Source organism: Capra hircus, chromosome 2 (assembly GCF_001704415.2).
Source record: "Capra hircus breed San Clemente chromosome 2, ASM170441v1, whole genome shotgun sequence".
Taxonomy (NCBI): domain Eukaryota; kingdom Metazoa; phylum Chordata; class Mammalia; order Artiodactyla; family Bovidae; genus Capra; species Capra hircus.
Window position 1 is genome coordinate 114,385,543 of NC_030809.1, and position 13,935 is coordinate 114,399,477.

At 37.0% G+C, this 13,935-nt stretch overlaps 1 protein-coding gene across 2 annotated transcripts in view; it reads right to left on the reverse strand.

The window, feature by feature from the left end:
- Window positions 1–13,935, reverse strand: part of CHN1 (chimerin 1) — a 208,509-nt gene that overhangs the window by 126,774 nt on the left and 67,800 nt on the right. For both annotated transcript variants that reach the window (XM_018064906.1, XM_018064912.1), the window contains 2 exons: window positions 6,870–6,901; window positions 4,480–4,593 (listed from right to left, as the gene is read on the reverse strand). In XM_018064906.1, the coding sequence (XP_017920395.1) occupies window positions 4,480–4,593; window positions 6,870–6,901 (146 nt within the window). The remainder of the gene's footprint in view (window positions 1–4,479; window positions 4,594–6,869; window positions 6,902–13,935) is intronic.

Sequence of the window (13,935 nt, forward strand, 5' to 3'; positions counted from 1 at the left end):
CTGGAGAATCCCATGGACGGAGGAATCTGGCGGGCTACAGTCCATGGGGTCACAAGAGTCGGACATGACTTAGCTACTACCACCACCACTATGCTACACTGTGTAACTGGTATTCATTTCAACCTTCTTCCTTCTTTTAAAACAGGAGAAGAAAACCAGACTTTTATGTGGTAAGAATCAGATTCTTATGAGAAACAGTGATGGGAATGAGAAAACAGATACCAAATTATTTAAAAGGCCATTTCACATGATCATTTATACTAGCTCTCCACTAGTCTTTGTACTTTCTTATTTCACATTTCCAAGAATTCATGGTACAGTGCTTATGTAATTTTAACAGTTACTTATAAAGAACAACTGTTTTGATAGGTTATGGTTCAAAAATATATAGGAAAAGATGGAAGAAAAAGAAGAAAAAGATTTCATCAGAGGATTAACATCTTATTAAAAAAAGCAAATGAAAATTCTGGAACGAAGTAACAGTACATGAAAACAGGAACTCAACGAATGGATTTACACCTGACCAAAAAGAACAGAAGAGTAGAATAAAGGTCTAGTGGACTGTAAGACAGGTCAACAGAAAATGTCCAAACTGAAGTTCAGAGAGATGAAAGTCAGGAAATTAGAAGTCCAGAGGGGGGAAAAAAAACTTAGAAAAGTCAGAAAATAATTTATAATGAATAGCTCTAAAGTTATAGAAGCATGACATTTAATAATTTTATATTTCTTATAAGTGTTATTTTGTATATGTTTAACATCTAATAAAAAGGATAATACAGAGCAAGGACAGTCCTATCTTCTTCACTTGCTATTCCCTATATACCACAATACTGAACTCAACAAGTTTTCCTTCTAGTGAGAAAAGTTATAGGATGACTCATAAAATTTTCTTTAAAAAAGTCATTCTAAAACAATAAACTATTCTAAAATCATATAAAGAAAAATGTCTTCAACAATACTTCTTAAATTATTTTAGGTTACTTGCAGCTGATATATACCATGATACCTCATTAAACTATAACTAATACAAATGCTGTCAAAATCAACACAAAAAATTCCAAAGTGACAGGAATCACTTCATGTTTCATGAGGTTTAACCTAGTGCCTGGGAGAACATCTTATCTTTTTTTTAAAGGGTATAAAGAGCATCTTATCTTCAGCTGCAGTCTCCAACCACGTGGATGTATGTCCAATGCTTCATTGGATAAAAAGCTCTGACTGAGCCAACAGTCATTTTTCCTTAACCAAGCAGTCCACAACAGCAAAGGCAGAAAAGCAAGACAAGGCCTGGCTGGAAATTCAGGCTGAAACAGGAGTGCAGGAGAAGATGGCAATGAAGAGGAAGGTGAGATGTCAACCACAGACAACCTTTCATGTCATGCAGTGAGAATCTCTTTCCTGGCTGCATTAAGCTGATACTGAGACAGCACCCTTACAACACATACTTCCTGAACTAGTAACTTACATTGTACACAAAGATCATCAGTAAAGGTTAGGCTTCCCCAGGTATGGGGAAGATGCCAATGATAAGAGGGAGGTGTGGCCTTTGAAACCTTGTGTCCCAGGCAACACTACAACTTCGCTGATCACTGCATCAGATTTTACAACTGATCACTCATTAGCGAGAATAAGGCTGGATAAAGAGAAATTTCTCATGGAACTAACCCAGGAGGTGGCTTGATTGAAAAGGAGGGGGGAATGTGAGAAATACTTAAGAAATAAATGATTGTTGGGTATGGCTGTGTGAAATGAGCAAGATGAAAAAGTTCTTTTAATCATTAGATAATACACGTACAAGTACTTTAGGCTCTCCAGAGTCTATGAAAAGGTATAAAAAATATATATATATATATATGACGACATGGTTCCAAAACATAAAGGAAAACTATAAAACTAAAGATAATTCCAAAAGCAATTTATGTTTCAAAACACAAACAACAGCAAAAAAAAATAAACATTTGATATGGGATACAGTATTTGATAACAGTATAAGATGGAAGCCTCTAAATGAGTAAGGCCAAGCCTACAGACATCTTAAAACAGAACTAAGAGAAAAGAAAATGGTGTCTTGCTTCTGGTCTTATGAAATGGCTAAATAACAGTGTCACCAGCTATTAAAGGGAATATAAGCATATTTGGTAGGAAAACTGATGAGCTTGGTTTTGGACATATTGAGGTTGGGGTGCCTATGGAACAACTTGAGTTCAACAACTTATTCCTAATTTTAGGGCCTGTTTAATACAGAAAATACAGATGAACAATGACAACAACATAATGAACACTGATGGCTATAAATTCAAACTGCCCCCCTACTTCAGTGGATCACACACTCTGTTAAAACAAACTGATGTTAGTTGGGAGAATCATTAGTTGAAATGGGGAGTATCAGATAAGATTAATAGATACATCAATACAACTATTTCACATTCTGTTTTTCTTCCCTGCCATACATCTAGTTCAAAACTAAGAGAATCACATTTCAGCATTTAAATTGCTCACAAAGCATTCTCACAAATTGCCCACTTCCACTACAACCCCTTTCACTATCTCTTTGCCATGTAAAAACTTTATGATGATTGTTCCATAACAAAAGGAAAGCTGCATGTTACCCAAGGCCTATACATCAAACTCATGTTGATCTATTCCTCAATCCAATTCTAGGATTCCTGGGCCAGAGTGGACAATGAGTGATTATAAATAAAGTCTCGAGTAGCAGTAGCGAGGGTGAGACGGCAGGAATGAGGAAGAGCTGGGAAGACTGGGGTGCTACTTGTCTCTAAATTGAATTCTTCACCCCAGGACATATGATGGAGTCATTCAGTAAAATCAGCATTATAACCACATTATGAGAAGCAATGTGGTATAATGGAAAGTACCTGAACTTTGCAGTGTGGCAAAACTGAGTTCCAATTCTAGCTCTGGAACTTGCTACGGGATCTCAGAAGAAGGTGGGGAGATGGCAACAAATGGAAAAGGAAGAGTGGACAGACTTCTTTCTTTCCTCTCACCCCACCTCCTTCTTCCTTTGTTTGGCCCATGAGCCTGTAGTTAAAGGCTCATCTGCCCCAGGCACTCAGACGACTATCTATTTGGATACGTGATGTCACAGAATCCTAGAATTATAAAATGGTAAGAGTAGAAAGATGAAGAGGATGGCTTCAAGAATATAGGTGATTTGCGCCAGATCAATCTTTGAGTTTATTTAGTGGCAACAGAAATAGGTATTTGGATTCCGAGCCCAGATGTTTTTCCCCTCTATGTCAACAACTTAAACCTGGAAAATATATAATTAATTAATTGAAGAGGGATTTACATTTTATAATTTTCCATAAAGAGCAAATTTCCATGAATTCCTATTAACAACCTCTGTTCTCTAAGTATGCCATTGATTCCAAATTCAGCATGAAGAAATACTGAATTATATATTTCATTCTTTTGCCAGAAAGATTAATAATAAATCTGGTATGCTGGGAGTAAGAGCAGTCCCTGCTCACTTACCAAGCGTAAGTGATTGGAGAAGGAGTTAAACATGGTCATACCAGAGTCCTAAGCTACATTATCATCTTGCTATTGTCTCTCTGTGGTTACCAAAAGAAATGCTATTTCTTTGACTTCTTTCTTAAACGAAGTTTCTACTTTTAAATCTTTTCCAAACAACGTATAAGTGAATGCACACATGAACAAACGAACGAGTGAACAAAAGACAATTGATAATTATTCTAAGCCTCTAGAGAGGCAACAATGTGAAGTGATTAAGAGCATAGACTCTGAAATCCAACTGCCTAGGTTCAAATCCCAGCTACGTGAATTTTTAAGTGTATGACCCTGGCCAAGCTCCTCAACCTCTAGGTCCTCTGTTTCCTTTATTTATAAAGTGGAAACAGGAATTGCACACACATCCTAGACCTGTTACGAAGATGAAATGGGGTTAGAGGCCTAGCAGGAGGTAGGCCCAACAGATAAGCATGCTATTGCATTATTGTTCTGTGATTACTGCAGGGTTAATGGATATATTTGTTTCTGGCCACTGTGCTGTAAGCTAAGAACAGACAAAATGCCAGGCAAAGTTCAATAGGTAGGAAAGAGCCAGGAGTTCCCAAGGAAAGCTGCCTAAACCAAAAGCCAATTTAAGAGAAATGACATTGCCTTTAATTTTAGAAGTTACAAAGATCTTTTCTCTTTAGTTCCTTTCCTTATTCAAAAAATAGATGGGCGCTGACACAGCAGGACAGATGGGAGGGAACGGGTAAGATGAAATATAAGAAAGCAGCTACAATAAAAATGCCTTAAAAGTTCTTAATTACTGAGTGCTACCATTCATGAGGAATTTTTAAGAGTCTCAAAGCTATTAAAATGGTAATTAGGTCTCAAGAAAACAAGAACCAATTCAATTACATGCTGGATGCTTTCAAAATTTAAAGCCCTCTATTAAGAGGGTTTTGAACGAGGCACAGTTATAATTACAGGTCCACGACCAACCTTAAAGCCAAAGTGTAGGTTCCTGGCTGACGCTGGCTCTCCCGAATGAGGTAGCTCCCCTCAGCTACACTCAAGAGCTGGTCCGCAGCTTCTCGGGAGATCATGCCGTGAAACCTAAGAAACAAAGTCAATTCAGAAACTGCAAGCTTTCCACCTTTTTTGATAAAACAAAACCTCCCACCTTCTCCTGTAGTTTTCTGGACAAAGTACTGCCATATAATCGGAGGGGAGCAGTTGGGTTTAACTGTGCTTATGTTTCCCAGGGCCTGGCCCTGGGCCAGCTTCTCTGTAGCGACAAGAACAGCACCGAAGTAGCTCTCCAACCCATTTAACAATCATGGAATCAAAATTCACTTCCATCTCCGGGAAGATCAACCGCCGCTCTCAAGAGGACAGCTCCCTTCTTATGTAGCTGCCTGACCATATGGACATGCTAAAAAAATACACAGAAACGTGTCCCACTTCCTTTCTTCACACCAGTGGCATTGCTTCAAAATTTTGGCTCAGAGTCTATGGTTGGCAGTTTTCCAGGACCCTGGGTTGCCCTTAATTGGCATGATTGCCCAATAATGTGCATAATCTGCATCAGTGCATACTCAAGCCAAGAGCCAACAACTGTAACACTTGCTTTCACTCCCGGCTAAAACACTATTTTCGATTAACAGAGAAAATAGGAAGAGTAAGAATACACATAAATAACACATTCCTTATACAAAACATGGTAGGTTCACCTGTAACATTCTGACATAAAACACTGGAAAATTTAAAAACATCAATGGTAACTAATCATTAGGATTAAAAATATAAAATCACCTTGTTTTCGTATGGTGATGCACAATTTACAAAGAACCTACACATATATTACGTCCTTTTATTTATTAACTCAAAGAAAACTGAATTGAGCAAATGCTCAAGTGAGACTGTAGCTTTTAAAGGTACAAAGAAACCCCAACAGTCCCTTGAATTTGAAATGATACATTGAAAAGGCCCTGAAATGGTACAATAATAATTTAAGAACTTTATAAGAGTTCAAGTGGCAACCTTTTGTAACTTTTCTCATGGGGAAGATTTGGTCTTTCTCAATTTAAGTCCTAAAGTAGCACGTGAAACTATGCTCAATTAGAACAACATGTTTTAGACAACATGATAATTAGAATAGCAATGTTAAAGATGGCTCCTGGAATTTCTTATCTCCATAAATTTCCTCAATCGTTCAGAACCAGATCTACTCTGATTCTGTTGGAACAGGAAGATGGTAGCCTATCCCTGGTAATAACACATATATTAGATTATCAGATTGATATTTTAAGTTTACATGACATCAATTAATTGAGAAAATTTAATGTCTCTTTGCTTTTAAAAGTGCAATTAATTTAAAAGGAAATGTCATTCAAGGAAACTAATTTTGGGACAAAACTTGATGATGGTATTTAAAGACTCTTAAAACTGTTTGTACCAGTTGACCCAAAATTTCCATCCCAGTAAAACCTTTATGCACTACGATATTTCTTATAGTATTACCTTTAATACTATAGTTTAAATTCAGCCTACAAGCCAAAAGTGTAGAAATGACTAAACATACATATACATATATAGTATAACGTAAAGAACACCACTGGCCCCCCACAACTCATAAGCACCTAGGTTTTACTTACAAGAGTCCGAAAGTGTAAACAAAGCTTTAGATAAAAATACTTGTTTTAGACATTATTGTTTATCTGAAAGATAAATGAATTTGGGGAATGATAGGATTATAGGTGATTTTTGTTCTCTTCCCCAAAAGGCTATATTTCTATTTTTTTTAATAATTAGAAGAATCAAAGACTTTAAAATCATTACATTTTTCATAAAATAGAAAAATGCTCATTATTAATATTGAATCAGGCTCAAAAATTATATGTATAACAACTCAATTTGGAAAAACCATTAAGAAAATAGATCTTCAGAAGATAATACTTCAACTTTTTAACAGTTATTTCAAGGTGGGAACTGACTTATAGAAAATTGGAAAATAGAAGTATAAATGTAGAATAAATCACCCATATCCTTACATATATGTGTGTATATGTATCTATATGTGTAATCTATGCATACATACAAATATATACATTCCCTCATACACATCTAGTACTATTTATTTACTTTACATGGCTTGCATCTATATGTTAGCCTTTTGTGCACATTTTTCCCAAGTTATTTTTCACAATACTTATCTTTATGTTCTATATTTTCACCAACTATAATTACATTTACAGTCAGAAAAATAATTTAACTCAATCAAACTTGAACACTTCTCTCCTCCTGCTTTTGTATTTTACTAAAAGCATCCATTTACCTGTTTCTCTTACATATTCCAATCTATAAAATGTTTTCTGATAATCCATACTTACTCTCTGCCGTAATACTTGGGTCTATTTTCTACCTGTTGGGAAAGAGAAGAAGGATATTTATGAGATGGAAATGTTCAGAATACAACTCGACATTTTGAACATGTGACAAACTAAAGCATATATTAAGAGAAAGAATTAGAATAAGATTAGAAAAATCAGAGCCTGGAGTCCCAATTCTATCAGCAAATTGACTATTTCATTTGGACTGGTCACTTCATCGCCCAGACCTTTTTCTTATCTATAAAACACTGTGCTTATAAAAAGTTAGACTAAATTATCTTTCATTTCTAGCATTTTATGAATCTGAAAAAAATTTTACATCACTTTATTAAAAAAGCAAAATAAAACATCCAAAACCTTAATGCCACGGTTGTGTCAGAACAGATTGTGGCTTTCTCTCCCATCCGCTCCCTTCCTGTTACCCCTTATTCCCCACTCTGTTAACATCTCCATATAATCTTGTGCCCCTGTTGCCCATTCAGCTGTTCCTTTACCACAGTCTACCTCTCCAAGAGCTTTTCCTGGTCATGTGCTCACTGTATCTAAGGAGAGGTCCAACAGAATAGATTCTAAGGAATTGTCCTGGGGTAGACTTAGAATATTAGACTTGTTCATTCAAGAGACATTTATTTAGCGGCAAGTAAGTGGTAGGCATCATCATAACTGTAATATGACAAAACCAGTCGTTACTCTCGAGATTTACATTCTGACGATGACAGACAGACAATAAGGAGGTTTGAAGAAGCAAAACGAACGAGAAAATAGGAAGCAGTAATAAGTGCTATAATGAAAAGAAGAACGAGTAACAGAAAAGGGAGGACTGATGAGGAAAGCCTTCTCTGAGATGACATTTAAACTGGACCCTGACAGAAATGGAACAAGGGGTTAAGCTTATTGCAGGAGTCCATTCTAGACAGCAGGGACTACGTTCACTGAGTTCATGCTAGGTGTTATAATTACATTTTGGAATCATTTAATGCTCACAATGAATTATTCTACTTCATCCTCATAAGATAGTATTATCATCCTTGTAATACTGCTGAAGAACACTGAGAATCAACGTGGTTAGGAAATTTGTTCAAGGTTACTTGGTAGAACCCAAGGTGAAACTGGGATTCTTACTCTGAGATGGCAAGAAGGGCCCACACTCTTTGTCGATTTGACACTGACTCATCTAAACTAAATGTGGCAGTTTCCCAAAGCATCTCAGTCTATCCTTTTGGTGACTATCTCCCTCTACCTCTACACAGAGCCTGGCCACCAAATTTAGGCTACCTACCCATGGGTCATCGAGGTCTGACACTGCTTTCAGCAAGCTTGAGGTATGTATTCATATTTGAGAAATAAATTTTGCAGTTCAATGCAATGTATGATCTATAGCATATGCTGCTGGCTTATCTAGCCCAGATCATTGTCTTTGAGCTATTTTCGAATTCTCTAAAATGTAGGCAACTGATACACACACACATACACTTTTCCTGCGTGGCAGTGGTTTAACTGACTTTTTCCTTAGCCCTTCTCAGGGGAAAAACAGGCTTTGTCTTTAAGTGCAATTCATCTTGACATTCCTTGAATCTCTATAAATATATGCTATTTTGACTTTTCCTTTGAACTGATTATTAACATTTGCCTGGTTTCTTCCTATGAGAAAATACATTTTAAACACATGTTCATCTTCATTTCTGTAGGAGAGACACAATGTTACCATTTACTGAAAATTGTATTTATGTAACACTTTACCCTTTAGGAATCTTCTGTTGTCTGTTGAAATTGCAGTCAAGTCATTTATATTCTCAAAAGTAAATTCCACCTGATTTGGTCTTGTTGCATAATTTCTCTGCTCATAAAACTCAGTGTGCTAAAAATATGCCAGCTGGTCCCCACAGCTACAGAGCAAGAGCAGGGCCATGAAACTATTTTTATTTAAAAGCAAACCTTTGCTTTTGAGAGAAAAATTTAATCTTTAGGTCTTAAATAACTAATTTAAGGTTCTATAGTATTGTATGATGAAATGTTATCCAGAACAACTGTGTAGTGTTTATTCAAACTAAAAATATGTAAACCCCTGGTACTGACTATAGAGGAACACTTGCAAATGGATACATGAAGATATGTATAAGAATGCTCACTGAAGCACTGTTCACAGTCATTTTTAAAATGGAAATAAATATACACCAACAGAGGAATAACTAAACTGCTCTACAGTATAAATGATATGCATGGTTTGAAGGAATAATGCAGCTCTAAAGGAACTAACACGAAGAGGTCACCAAGACAACTACTGATTACAAACATAAGCTGTAACAGTAATACGGTTTAGGAAAGTCACTTGTGCCTGCAATAATATATATCTACTGCATACAGAGAGATCTGGAAAAATATATACCAAATTCAAATGATACCCTGAGGAAGCTGAGAGATAATTAAACTGAGAGGCCCTTGGGAAAGGCAAAATGGGACTTTAGAATTGCCTGTAAAATAATCTTTTAACAAAGAATATCATCATAAAAAAACAGAAATCAAGAATAACATTTGTACAAACTAACAGTGGAGTCTTAGACACATTAGAATGGTTCCGCAAGATTTTGAGGAGATCATCGCCTTTCCCTCAAATTGTGATATCCTTGTAGGGGGCTAAAGATAAATAACTTTATCAGGCATATGTGACCAAGGTGAAAACAGAGGAAAGGTCTTGAATGTATCTACTCATTAATGAAAATCTGGGAGAAGTACAAGTAGTAGTGAACTGAGGACCGCTGGCCCCAAATGGTGTGGCAGTCAGTGGCACCGAAACTGAGCAGGACTCTGTTCTCGGCAAACTCGCCATATTTGCTGCAGGGCCCTCGCAGGTACAACAGCCTCTCCTGGTCCCCTATTTCTTATATGTAAAAAAAGGTTTTAGTCTCCTAGGCTTTTCCTGAGTTCCAAAGTGGAAACTCAAGTAGGTACTAATCAGGGAAGAATCAAGCAGTTTCTCAAGTAGTAGAAACAAAAGCAGTCAAGAAACAGTAGCTCAGCAATAAAAGCGCCCAAGTTCCCCCTCAAGGGATACACACAACAATCTGACATGTATTTTTGAGTTACTCTGAAGGAACTAAGACCCATACCAGGCAGAGGACGGTGACTATGTGCTGACCACAAGCATGTAGATTCTAGACTGGCTGGAACCAGAGAGTTAATGATTAGGATTTTTAAACACCACCCCATGACCTCACCATCAACCAACGAGAACAGTCATTTCCCCCCCGCAGCCCTCAGCCCAGTGTTGCCTTAAAAAAACCTTCCATGAAAGCCACTGAAGAGTTCTTTTCATCAGGAGCTGCCCATTCTCTGCTCAGCTGGGCAACAGGTGTGGTACTTTCCTTCGCCAAACCCAGTGTCAGTAAACTGACTTAGCTATGTTGCAAGTGTGAAGGCAAGTTTGGTTCAGTAACAGGGTTACAACCCAAGACAAATAGTGATTACTTATTTGATAGTACTGCATTGGTCTACTATATGCTCCCATTGATTGCCTAAACCACCATCTTCATAAGACAATTAATTTTGGCCTTATATTGCTGAATAATTTTTTTCCTTTACCCAAAAGATCTTGAATTAAAAGAAATTAGGTAAACACTGCTTAACACAGTACTGACATAAGAAACAGTAAATTCAAAACAATATTCACACACCAATTTACATCTTCTCTGCATTTTTATAATGGGACTGTCAAATAAAACAAATACAAACTAATTCTGTTTTTCTCTTACTTAGGTAGTGAAGGGGATCAAATCATGCCGCTTTAGCATACGGATTATTTTGAGCTGAAGGCAATTAAGAAAGAGCAAACACAGGAAGAGACATCTGCCCTCCCCATTTCTGTCTAAAACTAGGGCGTAGATTTAACTTCCCTTTGAAAAGGCATCCTCTTCTCCTGAAACAGGAGCAGAAGAACCTAACATCAGAGACAACACTGATCACCCAAGATGACTTGAATCTGCATAATTAACCCTCACGAAGTAGCCCTTACTGGACAGTTCCTAATCACCTTCCCACAACTTACCACCTCACTCGGAAGCCCAGACTCCTGTTTCCTTTGCCTCTTTTACACACTTGAATATTCCTTTTTAAAATGGCCGATAAGCCCCTGGGTGTAACTGCCTCTTGGGGTTTTCATTTACCTGCTTTGAGCCCCTCCTCACCGAAGTGCATATGAAATAAATCTTTTCTGTGAATCTCTCTTTTGTTAAGTTTAATTTGTAGGCCCAGACACTGAATTTAAGAGGATAGAGGTTTTTCCTCCCCTACATGTTTAGGGGATGTCTAAGGTATCATTATTTAAGTAGTGATTTGGGATAGTCTTTTCAAACTCACAGACATTACCCTGATAATCAAATTAAAGGATTAGTCGGTAATATAACCACCTTACAATCAATTTGAAATGAATTCAAATGAAATCATACAAATGATTATAAATAATCCTAAAACTAGTTTACTTCCAAATAGATCAAACTGGGAATTTAAATGTTATATGCAATAATAAAAATGCCTGTGTATATATAAACATTTGTATGCTTATTTCTAAGTTTCTGAAGTTTGTAATAATAGTCAAGGACTGTTTTTCAGACAAAAACTGGTTGAAGTCAATATGGGTAAGACGTGATTTTAAATTAGCACTTGTGCTGAATTATATGCTTTGCTTTCCCTAATTTTCTATATTTAGTAGGTAACATTTTTTTATGATAGCATATAATGAGAAACGCTGGACTAGAAGAAACACAAGCTGGAATCAAGATTGCCGGGAGAAATATCAATAACCTCAGATATGCAGATAACACCACCGTTATGGCAGAAAGTGAAGAAGAACTAAAAAGCCTCTTGATGAAAGTGAAAGAGGAGAGTGAAAAAGTTGGCTTAAAGCTCAACATTCAGAAAATGAAGATCATGGCATCCGGTCCCATCACTTCATAGGAAATAGATGGGGAAACAGTGTCAGACTTCATTTTTTTGGGCTCCAAAATCACTGCAGATGGTGACTGCAGCCATGAAATTAAAAGACGCTTACTCCTTGGAAGAAAAGTTATGACCAACCTAGATAGTATATTCAAAAGCAGAGACATTACTTTGCCGACTAAGGTCCGTCTAGTCAAGGCTATGGTTTTCCCAGTAGTCATGTATGGATGTGAGAGTTGGACTGTGAAGAAGGCTGAGCGCCGAAAAATTGATGCTTTTGAACTGTGGTGTCGGAGAAGACTCTTGAGAGTCCCTTGGACTGCAAGGAGATCCAACCAGTCCATTCTGAAGGAGATCAGCCCTGGGATTTCTTTGGAAGGAATGATGCTAAAGCTGAAACTCCAGTACCTTGGCCTTGGAAAAGACTCTGATGCTGGGAGGGATTGGGGGCAGGAGGAGAAGGGGACGACAGAGGATGAGATGGCTGGATGGCATCACAGACTCGATGGACATGAGTCTGAGTGAACTCCGGGAGATGGTGATGGACAGGGAGGCCTGGCGTGCTGCGATTCATGGGGTGGCAAAGAGTCGGACACGACTGAGTGACTGAACTGATAACGCGTAAAATGAGAAATGAGGAGAACAAAAAGTTCCTAACTAAAAATAAAAGGTGCTCATAAAAGGTTCTGTAGCTTGGTCTGCGTAAATGTTGTATGTCCTTCCACCACAGAAAGAAAACTGTAAGTTAATCTACCATTATTGAATATAACATAAAGTACATAATATAAGAATTTGATAGCTAAACAGATGCCATTCTACAATATTTTAAATGTCAATGGAATCCATCAAATTAACATTTATTGTAGAACTCTGTAAGTAATGACCTACTTTCTTCATACATAAAACATTTTAATCAAATTCATCAAACCTCACTCTTCCAAATTAAAGTCTTAATTCTTATATTTTTTCCACAAAAACGAAAAGAACTTATTTCATATAGAAGTATTTTGCTCTCCAAAGAAAAAACTGAAAATAGCCGAAATTAATATATATATATATAAAATAATTGTTAACCTCTCCCCTCCTCTCCCACAATAATACAGATTCATTTTTTGGATTACTTCTTTAATGAAACCCTATTCATGGCCATAGTTCCAAACAGTAGTTCTAAAAAAATGTTTTTTTCTAATTTAAAGTCAACTTTAAAGAATATATAATTCTGAAGACAAAACCAATAGAAGAATGAACTAAAACAGAACACTTCCAAAATGTTCAGTGCTGCTCCTTCCGAACAGTGGTACTGACCTAGTCAGACATCAAAGCCAGACATCATACTTCCCTTCTGTTTATATTTGAACAATGGTACATAGAGGCAGCCACTTTAAACTTAGTCTGGAATTCTACAGGATGGTTCCTGAAAGGGTATAAATACATGAAACGCTAAGGAATATGACCTTGGGCAAATATTATTAATTTTTCAGGCAGCAACCTAGCAGAGGTATATAAAGCCTATCTACAAAAATAAAAATGCTTTCAACTGTCAAAATTTTATTTTGTACTGTTTTTCAAAATGGCTCAGTTAATCTGGAGGCATGAAGGAGGGAAGAGGGAGGAAAAAACCTGCATTTGGTGTTTGCTTCCTACAATGGTAGATACTGAATTAAAGACTTATAAGTCAGTAAATGTTCAAATCGAGCTTTGGATCTATTTTTTACTTCCTATGTTAAAGTGAAGGGGAGGAAAACAGAGAATGAGGAGAGGATTAAAGGCGAGGAAGAGGAAAGGGAATAGGAAGAGGAGAAAGAGGAAAAGAAGACTAGGATGAGGAGGAGGCGCTCAAAGACAATGAAAGACTAAAATCAGGGACTCTGTAAGGACGCGCAGCATGTAGACAATACAGTTTTTCAGTGAAGAACACATTTTCCACTACGTTTTCAAAACTATTGTTTCTTCTCATGCATTTTACACCACAAAAAAATCAACATGGACAATATTATTGTTGTTTCGTCGCTAAGCTGTGTCCAACTCTTTTGCCACCCCCTTGGACTGTAGCTCACCAGGCTCCTCTGCCCATGGGATTTCCCAGGCAAGAATACTAGAGTGGGTTGCCATTTCCTTCTCCAGGGGATCTTTC